The 25,162-nt window shown below is 38.4% G+C and overlaps 2 protein-coding genes across 4 annotated transcripts in view; one reads left to right on the forward strand and one right to left on the reverse strand.

Annotated features, from left to right (window-relative positions):
* The window catches only part of KCNAB1 (potassium voltage-gated channel subfamily A regulatory beta subunit 1), a 351,971-nt gene extending 345,235 nt beyond the window's left edge, over nt 1–6,736 (forward strand). For all 3 annotated transcript variants that reach the window (XM_045539527.1, XM_045539524.1, XM_045539526.1), the window contains 2 exons: nt 1,463–1,551; nt 6,177–6,736. In XM_045539527.1, the coding sequence (XP_045395483.1) occupies nt 1,463–1,551; nt 6,177–6,266 (179 nt within the window). In that variant the 3' untranslated portion in view covers nt 6,267–6,736. The remainder of the gene's footprint in view (nt 1–1,462; nt 1,552–6,176) is intronic.
* A 2,609-nt stretch (nt 6,737–9,345) lies between these two features.
* On the reverse strand, nt 9,346–21,707 carry SSR3 (signal sequence receptor subunit 3). Its single transcript, XM_045539528.1, has 5 exons — nt 21,467–21,707; nt 20,168–20,294; nt 15,506–15,604; nt 12,746–12,877; nt 9,346–11,687 (listed from the first exon to the last, which is right to left on the reverse strand). The coding sequence occupies exons 1-5, from the start codon at nt 21,597–21,599 to the stop codon at nt 11,621–11,623; spliced, it is 558 nt and encodes a 185-aa protein (XP_045395484.1). The 5' UTR covers nt 21,600–21,707; the 3' UTR covers nt 9,346–11,620.
* Nucleotides 21,708–25,162: the final 3,455 nt, after the last annotated feature.

Genomic DNA, 25,162 nt, shown 5'->3' on the forward strand with positions numbered 1-25,162 from the left:
ATTTTCTAGTGGCCACATTAAAAAAAAAATTTAAAACAGGTGAAATTAATTTTAAGAATGGATTTTATTTAACCCAATATGGCCAAAATATAACTTCAAACAATGTAATAAATATGAAAAATTATTGAGATATTTTACCCTCTTTTTCTTTCTACTAAGTCTTCAAAATCCAGGATATATTTTACTGTACAGCACATGTCAATTCAGGCTAGATACACCTTGCATGCTCAATAGCCACATGTGGCCAGAGGCTACATATAGGACAGAAAAGCATTTAGACTCTCAGTTCCCTTGCCGGGATATTTTCCAGCCTCTGTGATAGGCACTCCATGCTCATGGTCGTGTCTCCTTGATCGAAACAATCCTATGAAGTGTGTCCTGTTACTAGCCCTATCTTACAGGTGTTAATGGGGGATTTGCTATTACTATCTCCACTTATAAATGAAGAAACTGAAGATAAAAGAATTCATGTGGTAGCTGTGAGAAAGGAATAAAATGTGTGCTGATTCTAGAAAAAAATTCCTCAGGATTAAGAAATAGCAAGAATTGGGACATATCAGATACAGTAAACCCATGATATAAAAAGCTCAAGAGAAAGTCTATGCAAATAAAATAATTTAATAGAATATTTGTTGGTGGCTTGAGCCTTCTGAGGTTGGAAGGCAAGGAAATGTCAGTTGCAATTAACAGTAACAGAAATGATGGAGATGGAAGGTGGTTTTAGAGGGGGGAAATGTCATGTACCTAAGTATGTGTCTGACTGTCACTTTAATCCTTTCTTCAGAAAAAAAATCAAAGAATATATTTAATGTGATTATTAATAGCATCCCTACAGCTTTAACAAGCACAGTAAAACATAGCTATTTGGCCATAGGCAAGTTACTTAATCTCATAACAATTGTTTCATCTGTAAAATGGGTCTAATAATACATATCTTACAAACTTGTTGGGTAAAAGGAAATTACATATGTAAAGCATTAAGAGTAAGTGAGCAGTAAGTGGTAACGACAACAATGATGATAATGATGTTTCTGCAAAGAATTACACATGCCAGACCTGAAATTCTGTCCACTCTTACCCAGAGCATGTGGTCAGAGTAATATGCACAGAGAAACCCACGTTCTGCACAGTCATAAATATAGGTTTTAGGTGGTAACATGAAAATTAGTATTAAATTTAGCTCTGAAAGAGACAGAATAACATTGTCTTTCTGGAGGGGAAATCTTTACAAAATATAGGCTTTGACTGGATGTACCCTAAGCCCACAATTCAAATGCACAGATGCTATGAAATCTTTTACACAATAGGGGGCGCTGCTCAGGTTTTTAATCCTAGAAAACACTGCATCCTCCACAAAGAGTTAAAAAACTTCGGCTGCAACAAACAGCTGTAGCTGGTGTTTAGAAGCTAATCAATAATGAGAAGTGCTTTGACACCCTGACCCAGTGTTCTTTCTTCCCAGCGTGGTGCCTGAGAAACGAAGGTGTGAGTTCCGTGCTCCTGGGATCATCCACTCCTGAACAGCTCATTGAAAACCTTGGTGCCATTCAGGCAAGTACTGCAGCCCTTTCCAACAAACTCCAGGGAATGTCGTGGTGCCTTTGAAGATATCTCCAAGCAGTGCCCCATCTCTCCCCACCTCTATCCTTCAGGATGGGTGTGAAGGGAGGGAGAACAAAAGCCTAAGAAGCAACAGAAAACTTTCACAGTAGATGGATCCAGATATTAACAGGCGATGTTCCCAGAGCTCACTTCTCAGGACGATTTGTTTCTGTGGGACAGTGCATTCCAGTGTTACACCTGGCAACTGACTTCCCCATCCTGACCGTAAATGCCTGCTTAATAACTTGCATGAAATGTAATAGTCTTTGGACAATACACATACGTCGTTTATTCACTTTTTCTTTCCACAAATGTGGATTGCCAACCTACTGTGTGCCAAGCCCCTTTTATGAATGCCACCCCACTTTCTCTTAGTTTCACTTATGCTCTGGGAAAAGATAAGTCTACACAGTAATGATGAGGAGAGAGGGAAGAGTTGGTACACAAAAGAACTGAAATTCAATCCAATGATTTCAATTCCACCAATATTTACGGAGCCCTATCCCATGGCTGCACCATGCTAGGCAGTGGAAGTACTAAGATGAGTAAGAACAGGACCCTGCCTTTAAAGAGCTCATGGGCTGGCTGAGAAAAAGTGAATGAAGAACTCTGTCCCTTAATTCGTTCAGATCTCTGAGTGCCAACTATGTACCAGGCACTGGAGATACCACAGGAAACAAGAAAGACATTTTCCAACCTTCAAGGGGTTTACATTTCAGTAGGAGAAAGATAAACAAACATACAAAATAATTTCAGATTTTGAAAAGGGCTATTGAGAAAATTAATAGGATGTTGTAATAGACTAATTGAGAATGGGTGGGCCTATTTTAAATAACATCTTTGCAAAAGGGCCCCCTGGAGTATGTTTATTCCGAGGCCTTCACAATTATTCATGTGCCTTCACACAGCGTGGGAAGAAGGAAAGCACATGCCAGGCACAGGGAAGAGCAGTGCAAAGGCCCCGAGAGCAGAAGGAACTCCCAGCCTCGGGCCAGTGTCGCCAACATGTGGTGAGCAAAGGGGACAGCAGATGCATTGGAGTGGAGAGGCAGGCAGGGGCCAGATCTCACAGGACACCACAGGGGTCAGGCTTTACTCTACGTGTGAGGAATCCTTTGCAGGATTTTAGGAGGAGGGCCATACCATGCTCCTATTTGGATGTTTAAAGATCACTGTGGCTGCCGTGTGGAAAGTAGAATGAAGGGCAAGGGCAGTGGTCCAGGCGAGAGGTGATGGTGGCTTCGACTAGGGTGGTGGCCTGGGAGGTGGGGAGAACAGGATGGATTCCACGGTTTGGAAGAGAGAGACAACATGGTTTGGCAGGAAGAGGGAGGAATTAAGGATTCCTACTGTATTAATACAGGGAGCTCACTGCCATCCCAGGAGGAGGTCAGACTGCCTGGGGACGGCATAAACAGGTAACTCCTGGGCTGAGCTTTAAAGACCATGGGAGTAGGCCAGGCAGCTGAGGGAGAAGGGGACACATTTCAGAGGAAAGCTCTTTAGTCAGTTTTCTTCGCCAAGCATTTCCTCCCTAACAAGGCTCTAGCTGGTAGCAGGACGGGGCTGTTATCCACCCTAAAAGGAATACTATCCAAGCAGCAAGGCTGCTACCACGGGGGCTTGCCAACCCTCCCCCTTTCTACTCCACACCCAGCACTGAAAAGTCCGCCCTAGACAAGCTATGGTTGGGCCCCGTGATGTGGCTAAAAGCAGACTGGGTGGCTGGAAGTGCCCAGCAGTGGTGGGATTGTCTGCAGAAGGATGGAAAGCATGGAGTTCCCGCTGGTATAAAAAAACGAAATTTCTAGTAGGCTGCGAAGGCAGCTGCTCCAAGGGATGCAGTGTGCCTCGGTGTGCAAACATCAGAGTGTGTATAAATCAGAGACTCAACAGGTGGGAGAGACTACAGAGGAGAAACCACAGCTGTTGGCAGCCCACCATCGCCCACACAGGTCCCCATGTTCCTCACTTCTGCCTAAAAGGTGGACAGAATTGCCTCCCCCTACCATCAGCCTTAACCCCTTTCTGAGGCTCCCTGTCACCCACTCAGGAAAGTCCAGGCTCCTCAGCAGTCAGGCCCTCCACATCCAGGCCTCACAGTCCCAACCCCCCCTCCCAGAACCCTAATCTCCAGCCACCACACACACTCAGATCTCCAGATGTCACAGTGGTCTTCTACCTGCAAAGTGACCACCACCCCAGGCTGGCAAAATCCTACTGTCCCCAAAGTCTAGATCAATAGTGACCCCATCCCAGAAGGACTTCCTTAATACCCTGCCAGCCCCAGCAACGCTAGCCAGATGCCCCTTACCCCACCAATTATTCCAGGCAATATAACACCAAGTTTGCAAAACTGGGTAGCCTGTGGAGTGTTTTCTTAATCTGTAGTAGCTTAAAATGTTTTAAAATAGTTGTCAACATTAAAAAACTGGGTGATTTCATATAAAATTCTAGAAGTATAGCTTCTCTTGAAAATTTTGGTCTTGCAACACTATTTTTTTATTCGAGTACTTTATGGTTTCATCATTTTAATGTTTAAATCTCTTTTCTATAATAAATTTATTTTGGTATAAAGAATGAAGAATTTTTCTCCTTACATAGATAACCCAGTGCATTTTAGATACAAAACCTCCAACAATTCCAATTTCTAGATTTCAATCTCATTGTCACAATCTCACTTTAAATAACACATGAGCCGTTTAAACCCTGAGACTCCAGAACTAGTGGGAAATCAAATTCCTCCTTTAGCTTCGGATAAAAAAATGTTAACCAGGCAAAAGTTTCCCAGGCTGAGTAGCTCTACTGTTCTGCCAATGCCTAAGGCTTCTGAGGATAGCAGCTGAGTGGAGACAAGGTCACTTTGGCCAACACGACTGCAGCAAAGGAAGGGTGAGGCTGAAACCTCAGAACTGGTCGTCAGAATTGTATTTCACCACAGTCTCCACATAGGGTTAGACTATTCCAGCATGAACGTCTGCCTTTGTCCCTTGTCTCACGGTGTAATGTGTGCCCTTGGCCCACTTCTCAGAACTAGCCCTGGATGAGCTCATCTTTTCCCGGGAGCTTCAATTAGCGTGTTCCTGGAAATTACTCAAAAATCCTCAACTCCAGTCTTCCTGCAACTGCTAAAGTCCACAGCTGCACTTCAGCGCCGACAAGTCATTTCTACATGGGTATCCTATAGGCACCTTAACATATGGACTGCCACACTAGGCAAAAAATTTTTGCTGGGGGCCACGGTGTTTTATTATAAAAATAGAATAAAAACTTCAAAAACAAAATGATCCTTTCTAATTTAATGAAAAATTTTTTATTTTTGTTTTCTGTGCATGAGTTATATGCAACTTGAAAGGTAGTTCTCGTGGCTCCCAAGGTGAAGAGATGTTGAGTTACAAATGGTTTATGAGGCCCTGGGCTCAAAACTAGGGTGAGTTAAATACAACTCATGTAGCAGTTAATGTGTTACATGCAACACACCCCACTCCAAATTTCTTATCCCCCAAATTACTTCTCCTTTAGTTTCCAATCTCAATAATTTACACCAATATCCTTCTAGCCACTCAGTCTTGAAACCACCAACATCCTCCCAAATGTCTCCCAGATCTACTCTCCTTTCCTACTCCATTGCTTCTAGCCTAGTTAAGGCCCTTTTTGTCTCTGGCTTAGATTGCAATACACATCTAACATCTGTGTTCCCCAACCTCCTCCAACTCATCCCTCAAATTACCTCCAGGTGTCTGATGGTTTTACTCCCAGATCAGAAGTCCTGAGAGGTTCCCCACACCTACAGAATAAAGTTCCAACTCCATAAAATGGCATTCAGGACTTTCCATTCTTACACTCACCCGGCAGGGGAGATACCATGATCACGAAGACTTTCCACTCTTTACCCCAATTTCCCTACCCCTGTTCCTACCATCCCCACAGCTCCACTACTTGCTCTATACTTGTATGTCACTTCATTTCACTTTTTCATGCTATTCCATCTACCTGGAATGCCTGTCAAACCCTGACCATCCTTCAATGGAGTTCTGACCACCAGTCAGAATGAATCTCTACTTCGTCTCTAGACCTGTGCTGTCTACAACGTAGCTTCTAGTCTTCATGCATCTTTGTGCACATGTTGCTACTGAGTGCATAAAAGGTGGTTAGTCTAAATGGAAATGTGAAGTATAAAATGCTCATAAGATTTGAAAGCCTAGTACAAAAGAATATATAAAGGATCTCATTTTCTATACTGATTACATGTTGAAATGATGCTTTGGATATAATGAGTAAAAACATGTATTCATTTCACCTGTTTCCTTTTACCTCTTTAAGGTAGCCACTGGAAAATTTAAAATTCCAAATGTGGCTTGTATTATATTTCTATGAGCCTTCAGTTATACCTTATGCCTTAATTTACGCAGTCAGCAAACAAGGCTCCTGACCTCAAGGAGCTTACATTCATTCCAGCTGTGGTTTATGAACGTATACAAGTCTAGATGACTTTGCTTAATATAGATCACAAACCAACAACAAATGACCAACAGTACTAACCACATCCTTTGTACTTCTCCTCTTGCTTTCAGGTTCTCCCAAAGATGACATCACATGTGGTAAATGAGATTGATAACATATTACGCAACAAGCCCTACAGCAAAAAGGACTACAGATCATAAGGCAATGCATGAGCCACAGAAGCTGCATGGTTAAAATAGCGGCCTGCACCCAGTACAGAACAGTGTTACTAACCAGTCTTTTGAATCACTTAGCAGCCTGCTGCTCAACCTCTAGTGTCCCTGGATTCTCTGAGGTATCTACTGTTGCTACCACTGTGCACATCTGAAAACTCACAACCAAGAAAATCCGTTCTATTTTCTTACCTTGGACTAGAATCACCTATTCTTGCATTGCTCTGTACACCTCATGCTTATGCAATGGAGAGAATATGAGGGGGAAAGATGTATTACTTTCAGGAATTTGGTAACTTAAAGAAGGCTGTACAGATATATTTTTTCAAAAGAACAAAATCCACAGATGAATTTGAATGCATAAGAAACAGAGTAAGATATCACTGAGAAGTCTTGCTTGGGAGAATAAGCAGAAACAATTTTACATTTTTTTCCTATCTTCACATTCACATTAGCAAGTTTTGTTTCAGTCATTCAACAAAACTAAAATTTCTAGGTATTTGCTTTACCTGTCAAATATTTACTGTTGCTTGGCCCCAAAATGGCCCTGTACAACACTTTATCCAGTGTGTCTATTAGGATTCTAATGTTATCCATTTACATATAAAGGGGGTAAAGGGATGAATACCCTAATCACAAACTAGAGACATTATGGCTAATTTATGAAAGAGGATTACACTGCTATGGGAACTTAGCTTTGAATAAAATGCAATGTATCTGCAATGAAGTGTCTTTTTTTTTACATTTTATTAAAACCTGCTTTATACGTTCAACTGCTTATAGGCATAACTTCTGCAAGTGTCAATATTTGAGCTTTAAAAATAAATATACACGTGCTCAGTTTTGTAAGTAAACCTGTAAAATATCTAGAAAAGGCAAATGTCCCATTTTTAGCACTGGGACTTTACAATATAATGCTTAGTGTTTTTGAGGAATTATTAACATGAAAGCAAATCATAGGCTTCGTAAAAAATGCTGTCACTACTCAGAATATGCTGGGTGAATTAACTTGCCCAGTAAAGAGCAAAATGTTAAAGAACTTCCTGATTCTATAATCATATTATATGCACTAAACCATATGCATGAAAGTTCTTTGCATGGATTAAAGGGGCTTAGCCTTGTTGCACTCAGAATCTGAGGTATATCTAGCCCTGCCACTACTGGCTACTTACCCTCGTTACTATCTCACTTCATAAAAATTGTGAGAACATACCATGTGTGTTGATATCTGTAAAAAGGGAGAAAACATGCTTCTCTTTCTTTTGGGGGATGGGGATGGTCCTTTAACTGTATTTGGACATCTGAGGATGTACAAAATTCTAATTTAATTTTCTGGTCAGCAGGTTCCCCATACAGAAATCACTTTGAGATTTACAGAAGAAATATGATACCATTTTAAAATGCCATTTTCTGTCACTATTTGTTACTATGTCCAGAATGTATTTCAAGGTTAAGTTCTAATCTTAAAATGTTAGTGGGAGGTATCAAAAAATTCTTTTTGATTACTACCACCTGTATTCTAATAGGGAGTTTGGACTTTTTTGCCCAAGAGTATCAGATTAATGATGGAAATGGATCATTTTTTCAGTTGTTCATTGTGTACTCAAACCAGTGAACTACTGTATGTATAAATGAGCTGAGGTACTGTCTAATGGAAAATGCAATTTAACTTATTTGCTTAGAGTAATAAAAACATTTTGTGCATTCAATTTCATAATAGCTTTTATCTGATCTTTCACTATAAAAGATATGTATATTTTTTCATATATATAAAATATACAGATACAAAATACATGAGGCCATAAAACGGGCAATAATCTAAGTAAAAATTATGTTGGTAGCTAAGCTGCACTAAATAGCCAACACAAATAGCAGTGATCAAAAGACTGAGACTTAGATTGGAATCCAAACTTTTTGCTCTTATTAATGGAGAATATGATTAGCTACTAAAGGTATTTCTCATTGGGTTTTAGAATACTCTGTACTAAGGTTAAAGGTTCTCAAACTTCCTTTAAAAAACCTGCAAATCAAAACCAAATATAAACATTATTGCTTTGCTGTGGGAACAGCCTGTTTTTTATATGCAAATCATCTGCCATGGTAAATATGCTAGATAATGTTTCACACTTATATCCTTAAGAAAAATTTCCATGCACTCTCATTGTGTCTTTCCTCCTCTGGAAAGAATTCCCTGGCAAAGAATGTATCATTCTGAATGGTAACCTGGGTAGCAGCCATTTCTATACTAAAATCTCAGATAGGAGAAACGCAAACTAGAAATCCTGTGGCTGGCTTTCCACAGTAAGGACGGTCACTTCTTCATGAAGAAAGTGCCAACATCAAGAGGCAGAAGTCAGAGCTTGAAGGAACCTTAGCCATCTGCAAAGCTGCCACTCTTTGGCAAATGAAGAAAGTGGGCCTGGATAGATGAAAAAACTTGCCCAAACTCACACTGCTAGTTAATGGCAGAACCCAAGTATTTCGTGTTCCAGTCCAGTGCTCCTTTAAGGAAAAGCTTTTTCTTCTTTTTAAGCTTAAAAAGTTAATTGTGAGAATTTTTAAGTTAAAAAAGTTTAGGTGTGAACCTAAATTAAGAAATCAGACAAGAAAAGTCAGAGAAGAGATGCAATGAAGACCAAGAAGTTAGTCTTTAACCATCTCCCTGAAAATCTACATCAACCACTCAAAAGACCCTCCTAATCTTCAATTCTCACCTACTTGGGAGTCCAAGGTGGTGAGAGTAATCCCTTACAGCCCCAGTAGATATATCTGTAAATTAGTTTTCTCCATACATGTACACATATATGTATCCTTTCTGTCTCCAGAACAGCAGTGACCGGCATACACACTGGAAATGAAGAAACAGGGCAGGCAGGAAGGCACAGCAGGCACACACAGGCAGAGGCCTGATGGCTGCTCTTTAATGTAACTGCTCTATGCCTGTCAATGCCTCATAGACATCTATCTGACCAGTATTTACATGTGTGGGAAATTAAAATCATGGTTAATGTGAAATAATGTAATAAAGATGATGTACTTATTCACAATTCTTATAAAGGAGTCCAGGGAATTTTCAAAAGCCAAGTTTAATCATACTTATTAAGCAAGAACTTTCACAAGAATTTTGAGTATAATTCAACCTTCATATTTCAGTTAACTTTGAAACTTGTTTCAAATTATCCTTTCCAGGTTGCAATAACACCAAGTACGACAACCAGTGAATTTTTACTGGCTAAAAAGAATTTCAATCCAAGACTTTTATTAAGTTGTAAATGAGGAAATTAAAAATAGGTTAAAGGAAAATGTTGTAACAGTAAGCTTCTGCTTATCACGAGTGTGAAAAAAGGAAATTGCCTTGAATCGCAATTACAACAGAATCTCTTCTTTTCCGCAGTTGGGTATGAGGTCTTTTTAAGATAAAAATTCTACAGCAGATTTTTACTATTTAAATCAGACTGACCACATCATAATTCTATGTGCCACATAGCTGTTGTAGACGATGGGGAGAGTACAGGGGAAAAGGTTCTGCAATTCTTGAGAGTAAAGTACTGGTACAGTAAATCCTTAATGAAAACTGTTGAACTGTGAGTATACGCCTTATCATCTTATGCACAGAAATTTATCTAGCAGTATAGGAAGTTAGAAAACATTATCAGGATTAAAAACAGAGTGCTCTAGGAAAAATTCAGGACAGAAAACAAATTTTGCTTACTCATTCTCCTACAAATTTTCAGTTTACTAACTCAAGAGAAATTCTATTGAGCTATCCCTATTTCACCAACCCATCTAACCTGGATTATACCAAGAATGGTGGCAATTTTTTCCCCATCTCTACAGGCACTGCCATCTAGTGGCACGTTTTCACCAGCAATTTACAGTGCTATTGCCCCAGCTCTAATAACAAATCGTAGACACTGATAGTCAATCAAAAAATCATTTTGTCAAATAAGCAAATGCATTTGCTACATAAACTCCATGCCACCAAACTACTGACTGGCTTTTTATCAAGAGTAAAGTTAAAAAAAAAAAAGAAACCTCTTATGTGTTACCCTAATTGTACCTTGCAGTGACTCTCTTCAAGTTATAAGTAAAACTAATAACATTTATAACATTCATGTTAAATTTAGAAGTAGAAATTAAAGATTAGGAATATATTTCCCAGAGGTACTGCTTGTATAAGATTACTGGATGTGGTCAAAAGCTAATAGGAATATGAAACTGTTTTCACCTGTGATTCTCTGTTTAAGTGACACAGGTTAAAAAACTACCTGAAGTTTTTTAAGTCATGGCACACATAGAAAATGATGGTATCTGTACACATACTGGTTAAAAATACCAAGAGACTGCTCTCAGCTGGACCCCCAAGGGCTGAAGAGATCAATATTTTGTTCACAACTGATGGGACCTGTGAACTGAAGGGAAAATTGGGAAAAATGCTGACAAGCACTAAAACCACCATAAATTCCTTAGAGAGTTGTTAAAATTCCAGAACTAAGATCACAAAAATTACTTCGGTCTTTTACATGTCAATATTCAGGAAAGAGGTGTTCTCTCTTCACATTCTTTCCGGGGTATGAGACCTTGGTCAACGGAAACAATGATCCCTGTGTCTTAATAAGTCAAACGAACATGGCAGGGTCAAGTTGACCTCCCTGGCCACTCAGGGCCAAAGCCATACAGCTGAACAGTATGTGCTTTAACTCCATAGGACAACTCTCATACGCCTGGTGCACTATTTTTAGGTTACTACTTTGGCTGCTTTTTTTTTTTTTGACCAAAAAAAAAACCCCGAGAAACAAAAATAACCTTTTCCACAAGTTTCTCTTCCCCAAGTCGGAGAAATCATGTTTTAAACTTTGTGTTATTTCAAATCACAAATTCAGAGACTTGTAAACATAAAGCTTCTGGTTCAATCCTCTGGGAAGAAGATTCATTATGATATTTATGGTTCAAAAAAAGTTGTAATACTGTGCTTGGAACACAGAGAACCAGTTATTAACTTCTTGCTACTATTTTAAATAACAGCTCAGCCCAGGTCACTGTGACCTCTGACAGATCAAGGAAACAAGTTATTTTCTCCTCTTGTGATTACAGCACATTGCAAGACACTTTTCGCCTTTTAATAAATGTCCTGGTACTGAGTTTCCCTTTCATTTAATTTCAACAACATATCAAAAAAAGCCAATATACAAATACTGAATTACATTCTGTTGGGGTTTTTAAACCCTCAAACTCCAGACTGTAAAAACATCTTGTGTGTCTCCCACCCCGACCACCCTGCTACTTTTCCATAAACCACAGGCCACCCATAGATACAAAGCCAGGGGTAAAGCTGCCATGGTCTACTTGGAGCCAGTAGACAGGAGGGCGATGAGTCCTGATGAAGCACTTATGGACAAAATGTAGTTCCTGTAGGAATTTAATGTTAAAGAAAAATTGAGAACCCAAAATTCGTTTTTAAATAAAATAAAGCCCATCTCTTTGGAATGTACTGTTTCATTCCTGATACTTGGTATAATCATAATGATATGAAGCCCCATTGAATGCAAACACAATTTGCAAGACAGAAGACCATAAAAAATGAAAAACATTCACAGGAAATGTGTTCCAATTTTAAAAAGAAAACTCTTGAGACAGAAATCTAGAACACATGATCACGAAGAACACATGTGAATTCCATTTAACCTTCATGAGAGAGGACCTGATCAAAGAACATGGGGAGGAAAGAGAGACTTGTTTTCCTTCCCCTCCCTCTCCCCCAAGAACAAAGCAAAAATTAATCTCCCCTGTCAAGTAGTTTTGCTGCAGTTGGCTTGTAATAGCAAGGAGATTCTGAAAGCTTGTAGCTACTTCCAGGGTCAGAACTATGCTATTTTCAGCAAACCACTCCTGTATTCCCAGAAAATACAAGCTGGAGGGTGTCTGATGTTTTATTACATCATGATCTCCAATTGTTATAAGTTTGGCTGCACATTCCTGGATAACACCTTTAATAAATTACCTTAATTAGAGAAGACTGATTCTTACTCAAAAGCTCAATTTGAGAGTAGCTTGAAAGACTGCCAAGGTATCATGGTACCTGTTTAATTGCACTGGCCATCTACCCAACTCCAAAGCCCAAAAATAAAAGCGGAAACAGAGGCTTATTCCAAAAGCTATCAAAGAAGGCAAGCTTGCTTTGGCTCTTTGGAACTTTTAAGTAGGCAAGTATACGTAATCACTATAGAAGACTGCTGCATAATACTTATTATTTATTATAAGTCACAATGCATAAACTTAAAAGAACTTTAAATCACACCAAAAGCTGTTATTTTAAATGTCCAGAAACTTGCTTGAAGTCAGTGCTATTTAATACACTGACTCCCAGAGCAATTTTTCTTTCCACTAAAATACCCAGACAAGTTGAAACCAAAACGAACTACTGTTTCTAGACTTCTAAAAAAGATAATCAACCTTTAAAAGGATACACTGTGGGGTTGAAGTTCTTCAATATGAAGAAGGAAGCAACAATGACCAAGACCAGGAACAGAGTGTTGTTATAGAAGATGGAAAATGTCGTAGCTTCATAGTCAGCAACTTCATTTTTCTTCCACAAGATTCTGGAGTCAAGGAAACAAGTCAAACAAGTTTATAAATACGATTAAAAACTCTAAATACCATGTGGCTCTAGATCATTTTAAGACAAGTTTTTCCTTAAGTGTTCTAGAGTGACAATGTGTTTTTAATATTAAATTTAGTCAGAATTGTCCCCTTTCCTCCACTGAAAAAAATATTTCACACTCATTATTGCTGCTGAAGAAAACAGTCATTGGTTATGTTATCATTTTTCCCAGGCAGCCAGGGCTACGGAAGAAGGGACTGATTAATTACAATTGGCATGGTTTCCTCAGCAGCTCAAACAAGTTATCTTTCTCTGGACCCTCACCTAAAACACAAACTTGATCGTCAGCAGCCTGATGGGGCTTCCTTGGCTATACCCTGGGATTGAGGCTCTCTACAGCCTTCAGTAACATCACACCTTCAGAACACAATCCGCAGGACAAATACCAGCTGTGGTCTCACAGAAGCAGACTACTGTCAGCTATTTTTATTTACTTCAAACAAAGAATGTGCTTGATCATTAGGAAGATTTTTTCTAACATTTGCAAAATGCTTTCACTTGTTATTTATTTTACTGGTTTTGATATTTTGTCTTATTAATTTACCAGTACTTTATCAATCTTTTCTTTTACCCCCTTCACACAGGCAAAAGGAAGTTCCATGGTGCCTGTGAATAAGGGAGCCTTTATTCCTCCTGATTAATTAACTTTGTAAAGTAGTTTTTAAAAGGGTAGGTTGTGACCCATTAGTGGGATGTGAATTCAATCGAGTGGATCAAATGCCCAGTGAAATTAACTGAGTGGGTTGAGACCAGAATTTTTTTCAAATGAAATAGGAAGGAATAGAAAAACATCAAGAGTGTATTGTACACAGTAGGATAAATACTGTTTTGTGAAACATCTTCATGGGTGCATGTATATTTGGTCAAAAGGTAAGATATATTTTTTACTGTGGGTCATTATCAAAAAGGTTGAAAGCCACTATTGTAAACATTTTGTCCCCCAAAAAGATAACTCAACAGCCAGGTGACACCCCTCCTCAATCCTAAGGACAATACTATGACTAATGTTATTGGCGACTGACACATTTTATGCACCAAGTGTTCTAATCCAAAGTCAACAAGCTTGGCTGTAGAAGAACTAAATAAGCTGTAATAAGCAATTTGAATTTGGGTAACTATGATGCGCATCCCAGTTTAAGAAACTGTTCTAATGAATATAATTCAATAAAGGTTTTTTTTAAAGTAAGCTAGATTCTCTAACCTCTATCCCTGTGCAAAAATATGCAGCCAGACCTCATTAAAGCTGTTCCCTGCAAAAAGGCCTTTATTGTCATAATTTTAATACTGTGCCTTCAGTTTCATAAAGGATCCATAGGAGATAATTATTTCAATAATGTTTTGGTGCCTTTCCAAAACCACTGCAGAAGACATTGTTCATTAAGTTACTCAGTGTCCCTTAAATAAGGATCCACTTGATAAAGTCTTTCCAAGACTCTGTGCCAGGAAAGTTTCTTTTCAGAAGGACTTGCACGCTGCCTCTCTTCAGACAATGAAAGCTATGTGACCTCAGATGCTTCCTCCAGCACTTGGAAACTCAGAATTATGTTTGGGGTTCAAATGCTGTAACTAACTTTAAAGTCCTTGTTCATCCACCTTTTCTTCTTTTAAAATGGTTTCTGGTCTTTTAAAATTGTATTGTTTGTTTTATATGCACTTTGAGAAAATTGTATTAAACATAATAAATATATTATATGTACTTTAATATTTACAAGTTCCCAAAAGTCTTTCTGGAGCAAAGTGGGGTAAAAATTCTGTTCCACAAAGCATCCTGTTGATACTAAAACTAAAGATCCATGAAAATCACCTGACTCTTGACTCTATAAAACTATCTGACAACTCTGCAGCACAAGTTTACTCAGTCATTCAGGGACTTCTGCTACTCAGATGTTAAACTGTTCAACAAGCCTTCTAAGAGCAGCTGACAGGAAAAAATGGGAGTGGGGCTAACAAATATGGCAGAGAACTGGACAAAAAAAGAGAAACCCAGTTCTTCCCTTTTTCCTAGCCAATGCAGATAACCAAGTACTAGATGTCCCTCAGGAAGCTCAGGAACAGAAATATTACCACCTAGGCAGGCTAACACATAACACACCATAAAACCTTTCAGACCCAGAGGGGTTAGGTGATAAACTCAAGGTCCCACAGCTAACAACAGGCAAAGCTAGCACTGGACAAAGCTCTGCTGTCTCCTAAATTCCAGCAGAGCAACTATAGGTATAAGTTCTCAAGGCAGGCTGCTGTGTTCTTAATCTAGGACCTTGGGCAAGTTACCCAAGCTTTCTGTACCTTAGTTTCCTCCAGTGTAAAATCGAGATAACAACAGTACCTACCTCTTATGGCCCTTTAGAGGAATAAATCAAATATTGTTTAGCACAGAGAGAAGTATCTGGTAGTAATAAAAACTCCCAAAGTCAGCTATTACCACTCCTATTACTGCAACTTCTACAATTCCAAAATTTACCTCAAATAATTCTAATATCCACATTCTCTAATCAGAAATCAAAATCTTACTTTCTCCAAAGTACCCCCTTTTTTGATTTCAAACACTTTAAATAAGGAGTCAAACCTTTCATCTTTTTCCTTCCGAGACATCTTTCTATTATCAGCTTCAGAAAGTTTTCGAGTCACTTCTTTCGAAACAGCGTCCTCCCTCTTCTGTGCTACTCTGGAAAGAAAAGAAAAAAAGAAAAAAGTTTTCACGTGCTATGAGTGAACATCACACTCTCTCAGAAACACTCTGTACTCATATATTGTATTAGCAACTGAAAATAAGAAAGTAAGCTGGACAGGAAGTTCCAACTTTATTACTGTACTAGCCAAAAAAAAAGTTGTTCAAGAAACTTCCAAGATGTGGTTTATAAGTTACATGTTTTTATTTCTTAATTCTCTTAAAAGGAGAATTTTCCAAAGTTTAGGGATTTAACATGGATATAAAAGTCAAATGCTATTAGTGTAATTTAGTTATGAGTAGTTCCATTTTGTTTTACCCTATAATTTAACTATTCAACAAATAAATTTTGAAAGGCATTAGCAAATGATATGATTTCAACTCCAAGTACATAACAGGAGAGAAAACTAGGCTTAATAAACAAAGGAAATAATAGCTGAAATATCTTAAAATAATGCTTTAACTCCACTCCAAAGGACAATTTCACTATAAAGAAATAGTATCACGTGGTCAGGGACTGTCCACAGCACTTTGTTAAATTAACCACTGGTTGGTGGGCTGCACCAAAAGTTAATAATGGAATCAGTCAGAAAAGATTGAAAGTGTTACTCAAGAACTCAGATTGAAATATTCAGTGAAGGATGAAGGAAAAAATTCAGGTCAGATGAAGCAAAAAAACTAAATTTATACTCATCAAAAGAATCTATAGATGAATTTTATCAGATATGGTTGCTAGCGAAAGAGGATAAAATTTAAACTAGGATGAAATACAAAAAGCTTCCCATACACCATGACACTTAAATCAACATGGTATATTTTTCATAATATAAGAGAAACTGGTTAGCCATAAATATAAAAAAGTAATAACTGACCACAAGCAAAATTTAACAATTACCTAAACAGTCCCATTATGACAGCATTCAACACAATATCCCAACAGGATATAGAACACAGAGATAGAAACCTGTTCACTCTACAGGAAAGCAATCAACCCTTCGTTACTATGCTGTATGTAGTTCTAGTCAGTGTACCTGAAGAAAACTGAGGAGAAATCAGGATCCCAGCAAAGAAAGCCCAGTATCATTCAAGGCAACAGTTTTCAATCTTTCTTCAACCGCAAGAGTTTCTGTGATACAAGTTAAGCACGAACTGTAGCTGATTTTACCTATGTCTCTATCTCTAGTTCACTCAAGAACTGAGTCAGAATTGACATTGTTAAGAAGAAAACTACTGCATTTTTTTAAAGGCTTACAAACTTACTTTTTAATTTTGTTACCCCACACAAATTGATAACTGGAGGGAGGAAAACTGGTTGCTCTAAAAAAAAACAGATAAGAGGAAATAAATTCGGAAACCTAATGAAATGGCAGCTAAGGGGGCAGCAAGCTACCTTTTTAAGAGATATTTTAGGACACTACAGTGTACTTTTTACTCTGAAGATCCAAATTCACCTGACTCATACATCATGTAGAAACCATCTTTTCAGATGTTTCTTTCATTCCTGAGACACTAGGTTCCAAAGGCTGAGATTCTTTTCTCAAGCAGACCAGGCACTAAGTTAAGTGTTCCTTGAACTTAACATCAGACCACTTTTTCCTACAAAAGACCAACTGAAATGAAATGGACGTGGTTTACAGAAGGAAACCGTCTTAGCTGAATATAAAAAATACACATATACACCTCCCCCCACCAAACTGTCATAGTGTTAGGACACAGGAATAAACTACTATATTTTCAAAAGGACTGGTTATCTCCATGCATCTTTGGGACAAATAGTCAACTAACTGTTCGCAGGACAAATCTTTCTGAAAATACTAAACCAGATAACTAAATAATTTCTCTTCTAGGTCTAGAATTCTATACTCAACTACCAGAGGCATAACAAACACACTGTAGCTTTACTGTAACTGAAGAAGGCCCCCCTCCTCTGTCTTACGGCTCTTAGAAAATAAACCTCACTCAGTGCTGAATGCTCTAAAACAAGATAGAGGTCACTCTAGTGACCTAGCACATAGTGAACTGAAATAATCCAGAAAATCAATGATATTTTCCTTCTTTTACATCAGTATATCAGAACCTTTCCAGAATAAAAACAAGTATTAATACTTAATTTTTTAAAATAAACACATTTTTGCAAACATTGTTTAAATTATGCTACCTTTTTATAAAAATTCCTAAGGGCTCTCTTACCCTCAACCTCTCCAACCATGCATTATTATGTGCCAGACACTACGCTTAACATGTCACACATGATCATTTTTAATCCTCACCAGCATCTGAGGCACCATTAGTATCTCTATTTCATAGCTCAGGAATCTGAAGTCTACATAGGTAAAATATACACCCAAGGCCACACTTTTAAGAGTAGCAGAGCTTGGGCTGGAATCCAGATTGTCAACTCTTGTTGCCATCTTCCCTCTACTACTAACACCTACCCACACTCAACATCTCGCTGGATCTTTGAGCCTTAACCATCTTGCAAATGTGTAGGAGTTTCCATGTCAGTAGCAATATTTAATACTAAACCAAAACTATGACTAAAAAAAAAATTCTACTCTGAGAGAGTCTATTAAGTCAGTAAGTCATTAAAATTTTACTGAACTAAATGTACCATTAACTGTCGTAAGGGATATAAAACAAAATATACGGCAGTTGTCCTCAAGAAGCCTAAAGTAGAAATGAGAAAGTAAAAAGAACATGATTTTGATTCCAACGAGGTGAATGAAAAATGATACATGAACAAGTGAAAAATGCCAACTCTCAAAGGGACTGAGTTCCAAGGAGATCCCAAAGGATGGGTCATACAAGATGCCCACTTCTGAGGGCTTCTCTATCCACAGATGGCCATGCCTCAAAGAAACACAGTCCACAAAAGCAGAGGCCAAGATGGCTGAATCTCAAAATGGCAGTTATGGAGAAGCTGCCAAGCAGAAAGATGACAAAGATGACCCAATTATTCTCCTGGTCTATCATAACTGCAGCCACAAAACCTGAGCCCCTGTGTGTCCAGAATGATAGTGGTGAAAATACCATGGCCACTTTCAGCCACTGAGACCACTTCTGGCCATTTCTTACAATAAACTCCTGTTAACTGAGATCATCTCAATAGGTTTTTATCCCTCCATCCCAGAAAGAGTCTAACATGGGGACAACAAAGCTCAAAAAGGCAAAAGAATGATCAAAGTCAGGAAGGATTTCTTTGGAAAAGATTCCTAGAGGTTTTGAAATAACAGACATGTAAGAATGGAAAGGAAGGAAAATACTCCTAAATGGGGGCAGGTACAAGTCACATTCAAAGGATGACACAAAGGCTGAGTCAGAAAGCTTAAGATCCAAATCTAAAAGATGAGGATAGACTCCTAGAAAGCAGAAAGATGACCTGCATTCCAAGGGTCTGGAAGAATTTGCCTTTAATGCACTGGAAAAAGATGGCCATAATGAGTTAAGAGAATGATATGATAAAAAATGACATCAAATGACGAGGGATACAGACTTTTTATCCCATAAAACAAGGATAATATTTGCGCTTTATATGGAAGATGTAAGGATTACATAGAGTAACATGCTTTATATAGTGCATGGCAAGGCAGTCCTTAAAATTTTTAAGAGACCAGATGGAGACTGCCACAGCAATCCAAATAAAAAGTGTCCAAACTAGAGTGGGAACTATGGAAATGAAAAGATACAGAACATACAAAGTATGCTGGCACTTGAAGTCTCAGCAAAATTCCAACTGTCTTTAAGAAATTATTTCCAAAGAAATATAGCATCTAGAAGGCCCCATTGAGGAAGCAGGAATATCCTGCTATCCCCTAATCAAGTAACAAAAAGTGCATGAAAGCAACTTCAAAGGGTGCCTTTTACAATTAAACAATAATTTATACCTACTTCCAATGATGACCATGACACTCAGAAATAATAAAAGTTACCTACCATCTTTCCTAAGTCTAGACTTCCCCCACATTTTAATTTTTATGAAACCAGAGTATATAATTGCTTATATTAATAATTAATGTACAAATTTATTGTGGTAAGGCTTGTATTTTCCTCTCCAAAAGCTACTGCTAAAATAATTATATATTTTATAATACATGTGATCTTAAAATAGAAGAAATAGAGTTATCCTTTACATTTTATACACTTGTAACAAAAAAGTAATTAGCCTTGAAAATGTCAGGGTTTAATTTTAAAAGACCATTTCTTTCACTTGCAAAAACAGTACATGAAGAGCCCAGAACAATTCTTTCCAGAAAGAATTCCACTTGGCTTCTGAAATGTTAATTTACTTGATGGGGTTGTTTTTCTGATGAATCTCATATTAAAGGTAGTGCTTAAGTGTTCTAATTCCACCATCAAAACCTACTTTCATAGTAGTGTCAGACTGATCACTGTCTCTGCTTCAATGAGTTAACAATTCTTCCTAGCATCAATGTGCCTGCCCCCTCAACTATATACACACACATAGATCTCAAATGCTTATTGAAACCAACACACATACAAATGATCTTTAAGGAAACATCCCATTATATATACAAAAATGCACTTGCAAAATGTACTTACTTGTGCTTGAGAACAAATTTTACATTCTTGTATGCAAAGGCTACCAAATATGTGCTTACTAGGGTCATCACACTATACAGAACAGCAGACTGAATAAGATCCATATGCCATATTCGCCAATATAACCCTGAATTAAGATGGGAGAAGGGTATAAAAAGAAACAAACTATTACTACCCCATAACAAAATCCTGCTAAATTAATTATAGCTAAGCCTGATAAAATACATTTGGGGTTAGGGAGACCAATACAGTATATCTCAAGATCGTCAGAGGTGAGACAGCCAGTAAAAACAGTTACAGTCTCAACCTTTCTTTCCCAGTACAGAGCACTTGAAAAAACATAACGTTCCTATTAGTCCAGACGAGATTTCTGCTTCTTCTAAAATGAGAACTGGCTCAACAAAATCACAATTCAGACTTCAAATTTCATTCATCAGGGTACTACTATGTTAAATACAGGCCATTCCAAAACAGCCACGTGCAGTCCCAAACCATAGTTTACTTGCTGACGTGGCTGTTATCTCAAATCAAGGCAGTGCTTTGTCGGGTCAGTGAGCCATAAAGCTTCACACCACGTTTACTGCCACACTGGGTTTTATAAGAACAAAAGAGAACACACATTTGGATTTGACTGACCAACAACAGTGCAGCAGTGTGAAAAACACGAGATTCAAATTCGGGAACCCTGAGATCTAAAAATAATCTTGACTAAGTGTGCAGACAGCTTCCCAACAAGGCGAGAATTGTAGAGTTGGTCTTGTAGGTTTATTAAAATGTCTAAATAAGTAGATTGCTGACTCCTGCCATTGCTTCAACCTCTCTCATTCTGCAAATTAGGAAAATGATGCTCACTGGTGTGAGGCAGTTCACGTAAAGACACACTTATAATTCTGAGGGTTACTGGGTGGCTGGCTCTCCTAATTCATTAGTTTCTCCAAGATAGTAAGCTTAAGATTTCATAACGGCAAACGCCAGTTGTATGGAAAAGGACAGCAGGTACTTAAGTACACAAGTACTTAACTCCAGCGTCTGTTTTAAATACAGATTTGGGGCCGCCATCCCAGAACTAGTGACTCTCACTCCGGAGGTGGGACCCAGGAACGGGCGCACTTTTAAAAAGCGCCACAAGTCACTTCCCTGAAATGCCGCCCACAACAATCCCAGCCGAGAAGAGGCTACGTGCCTTCCCGAGCTCAGGAGAACTGTGGAGGCCGCCGGCCCGCCCGGCCCTGCCACGTCCCAGCACAGCCAGCCCGACCTGCCCGAGGCCTCCCCGCTCGCCTCGGTCCCAGCACTCACAGATGGGGATGGCTGACACGATGAATGCGTTCCCGAAGAAGAGCGCGGAAGACTTGGCGGAGAGGTTGCGGCTGAAATCTTGCAGGAGCAGGTCCTCCTCGGACTGCTGCTTGGACCCGCCTTTGGGAGCCATGGTGGAGCGGGCGCCGAGAACCTGCAGGGAAGAGCCGGACGCGAAACCCGGCAAAGGCCTCCGGTCCCGCCCCCACGGGCTGCGTATCCGCTAACGACCCGTCAGCGCTCCGCGCAGAGGCGGGACCGGCCCGGCCCGGAGCAAGCTTCCCCATGATTGGCCAGCCTGGCGCCGTTGCTCAGGCTTCCTGGCGTGATTGGCTGAGCGGGCCAGACTTCCGGAGTCCTGGCAGCCACGTGACTCGTCTACGCCTAGGAGAGAGAAGGGTTTTGTAGTTTAGTGAGTGCTTTTTTTAAAAAAATTAACAAAACTTTATTGACGTTCCACGTCTCAGCTGCTGACAGCCTCACGTGCTCCAAACCTTCAGAATTCTAAAATAAAAAGCTCTTCTCGCCCCGCGTCTTGCATTCATTAACTCAACGAATATATATGGTTAATACCCTCGGTGTGTACTCAGCATAGGGGCACTGGAGCAAAAAGAAGAGAAATATCCAGCTAACACGTCTACAATCCCTTCTCCTTTACACATCCACTATTTCATTAAATACCTTGAAGGATCGTATGACATACACATCACTGCCCCCATTGCCGATGAAGAACCTAAGGGTGGGTGGGAAACAAGCAGTGCTGATCTCCAAGGTGTGACCGCTTCTCACCGAATTAACAGGCTACCTCTACAAAAAAGAAAACGGCACTCTTGCTTTTAAGAAACTCATGAACTCACTGATGGAGGTAATATTTAACGTGTTTAATACATTTACAAATTACTACTATTTTATTTTATTTCAACGAAACCTTTAGAATAGCATGGGCTCCAAAGCCTTTTCTAAATAAAACATGATACTCAGTAAAGACAACAGGTTGGTTGGGCAGGACTCCTTTTCTGAAGCTCAGAAAGATTAAATATGCCTATTAAAACAGCTAGATGCCATTTTTAACTCATCAAATTATCACTTTTTCTTTAAAAAAGAATATTCAACCACATGATTCTCAAAAAATGCTTCTTTCCTCTATGTTACTGAAAACACTCAAGTACATCAGGCACAACTTTTCCAGCTTCCCTATCAACAGATTTCCCTTCTTCACCTTAGCCAAATTGTAATCGATTTTCCATCCTAATTGCACTTTTTGACTTCAATCTTTTTCAATCTATTCTCTACACAGATGCCAGAGTGAATTTTCCTGAAACATAAACACTTACATTATCTATGGCAAGTATTCTCAGATGTAAGAAGTTTTCACCAATTCACTGCAAAATGAAAAAGAAAAAAATACACCATCTAGTGAACTTTTCAGAAAACCAAAAGTATTCTTTTTAAAATATCTGGGTTTATGTCCATATTTTCTGTTAAAATGCTCTTTCTTATATTACACAGTGATAGAAGAAACTATTTTCTCTTACAACATACTCCTATCCTGGTTTTCCCTACCTCAGTAAATCACATCCTTTTTCACCCATTTGCTCTGGTTAAAATGCTAGATTTCAATACTAATTTTTTTTTCCTTCTACATCTATGACCAATTCATAAACAAAACATTTTTGTTTTGTTTTTTTCTTTTCTTTTTTTTATTTCAACTTATTATGGGGGTACAAATGTTTAGGTTACGTATATTGCTCTTGCCCCACCTCCCCGCCCCAGTCAGAGCTTCAAGTGTGTCCATCCCCCAGATGGTGCACATCGCTCTCATTATGTATGTATATACCTATCCCCTCCTCCCCTGTCCCATCTGCCCAATGCCGGGTAAATGTTATTCCTATATGTGCACTTATGTGTTGATCAGTGAAACCAATTTGATGGTGAGTACATGTGGTGCTTATTTTTCCATTCTTGGGACATTTCACTTAGTAAAATGGGTTCCAGTTCTATCCAGGAAAATACAAGAGGCGCTATGTCACCATTGTTTCTTATAGCTGAATAGTACTCCATGGTATACATATACCACATTTTATTAATCCACTCATGTATTGATGGGCACTTGGGTTGTTTCCAATCTTTGCAATTGTGAATTGTGCTGCTATAAACATTTGAGTGCAGATGTCTTTTTTATAGAATGTCTTTTGTTCTTTTGGGTAGATTCCCAGTAATGGGATTGCTGGATCAAATAGTAGACCTACTTGTATCTCTTTAAGGTATCTCCATATTGCTTTCCACAGAGGTTGCACTAGTTTCCAGTCCCACCAGCAGTGTATGAGTGAACAAAATGTTTTGGATCTGTCTCTAGACAAAAAGTATCTAGATTTCCTTCTGGCTATTTATAAACCAAGGATATAAAAAGAAGATAGAAGATAAAAAAATCTATAAGATCAAAAGGAACAAAAACCATCAGGATATTTAAAAGAAAAAGAAGAAATAAGAAGCAATAATGGTGAGGTTAAAAAGAATTATGCCTGAGAAAAATATTTTAACAATTAAAATAGGAAAGATTAAAGTTTGAAATATTAAGTAGATACAAATGTTATGATTGAAATAATCAAAGGAGCTACCTGAGAAATATTAATACATTTTGTGAAACTAAAGATAAACAGAAGACAATGTAAAATAGTAGGAATTTAAAGTGTTTTCCTTGGGGGAAAATTAGAAAAATATGATAGGCAACGATGCTTATGACAGAGAAAGTTTTTGTTAATGGTAGTAACAATGAAAATCATGAAGGTAGCACATTTTAGGTACTGGAGCAGTGTTTTCTTGCACCAAAACTATCTAGTTCTTTTTGAGAGCAGCAAGAGCTAAGTATCATCTACGTATGACATCTATAGCCATGGCACACTGGACAATGTCCTAAAAAAACAGAAGGAGAGGTGGACAATAGATTCTATCCAAGCAAAGATGTACAATATATTTTGCACATCTCAATATAGTTCAACTCTGTGAAGGAACAAGATGGATGTGATTTTATACCACCCTCATTCTAATCTGTGAATTTCAGGCTTAACATTTCTATTATACCACTTTATATTTATCAGATTGGGGAAAAAATTAAGCAATATTTATTGCTGTCAGGTATAAGGATAACAGATTTCTCTCATCCATTGATGATGGCTTTGTGGAAGAAAATCTGGTGAGTTAAAAATTATACCTTTTTGTGGCGGGTATTGTAAAAGTCAATAAAGAAAGCCACCACTAACTTTTCACTGGGACCTTATAAAAAATAACAAATGGATCATCCAGGCCTACTCTGGGTTAAAAAAAAGTTCCTTTATTTCAAAGCCTATTTGCAATGCAAATCTCATTATGGAAATAATTTTCAAGGAAGAGATGGAACACTTATATTAGTCTCTAGGTATAATGTTTTAAGGTGACACCTGAAAGATGATTTACTCAGCCAAACTACATGTTTCACACACTGGTATGTCACTAATTCATTAGTTCATGTATCCATCCAGCAAATATTTATTGAGAAACTACTACATGAACAGTACTGTGCTGGATCCACGGAAATATCCAAACCACAATCATGATTATTATGATTATAATAAACAACATTTATTGAGTTCTTGTTATATGTCCAGCTCTGTGCTGGATCCTTCACATGTATTGTCTGATTTAATCCTTACAGCAACC

The sequence above is a fragment of the Lemur catta genome, chromosome 1 (assembly GCF_020740605.2).
Source record: "Lemur catta isolate mLemCat1 chromosome 1, mLemCat1.pri, whole genome shotgun sequence".
NCBI classification, from domain to species: domain Eukaryota; kingdom Metazoa; phylum Chordata; class Mammalia; order Primates; family Lemuridae; genus Lemur; species Lemur catta.

Coding starts and splice junctions, on each gene's coding strand:
- SSR3 (XM_045539528.1), bottom strand. CDS start 21,599: ATGGCTCCCAAAGGCGGGTCCAAGCAGCAGTCCGAGGAGGACCTGCTC. Junction 20,295..21,466: donor CGTGTCAGCCATCCCCATCT/GTGAGTGCTGGG, acceptor ATCTTAATTCAG/GGTTATATTGGCGAATATGG. Junction 11,688..12,745: donor AAGAACTTCAACCCCACAGT/GTATCCTTTTAA, acceptor AAATTCCTACAG/GAACTACATTTTGTCCATAA.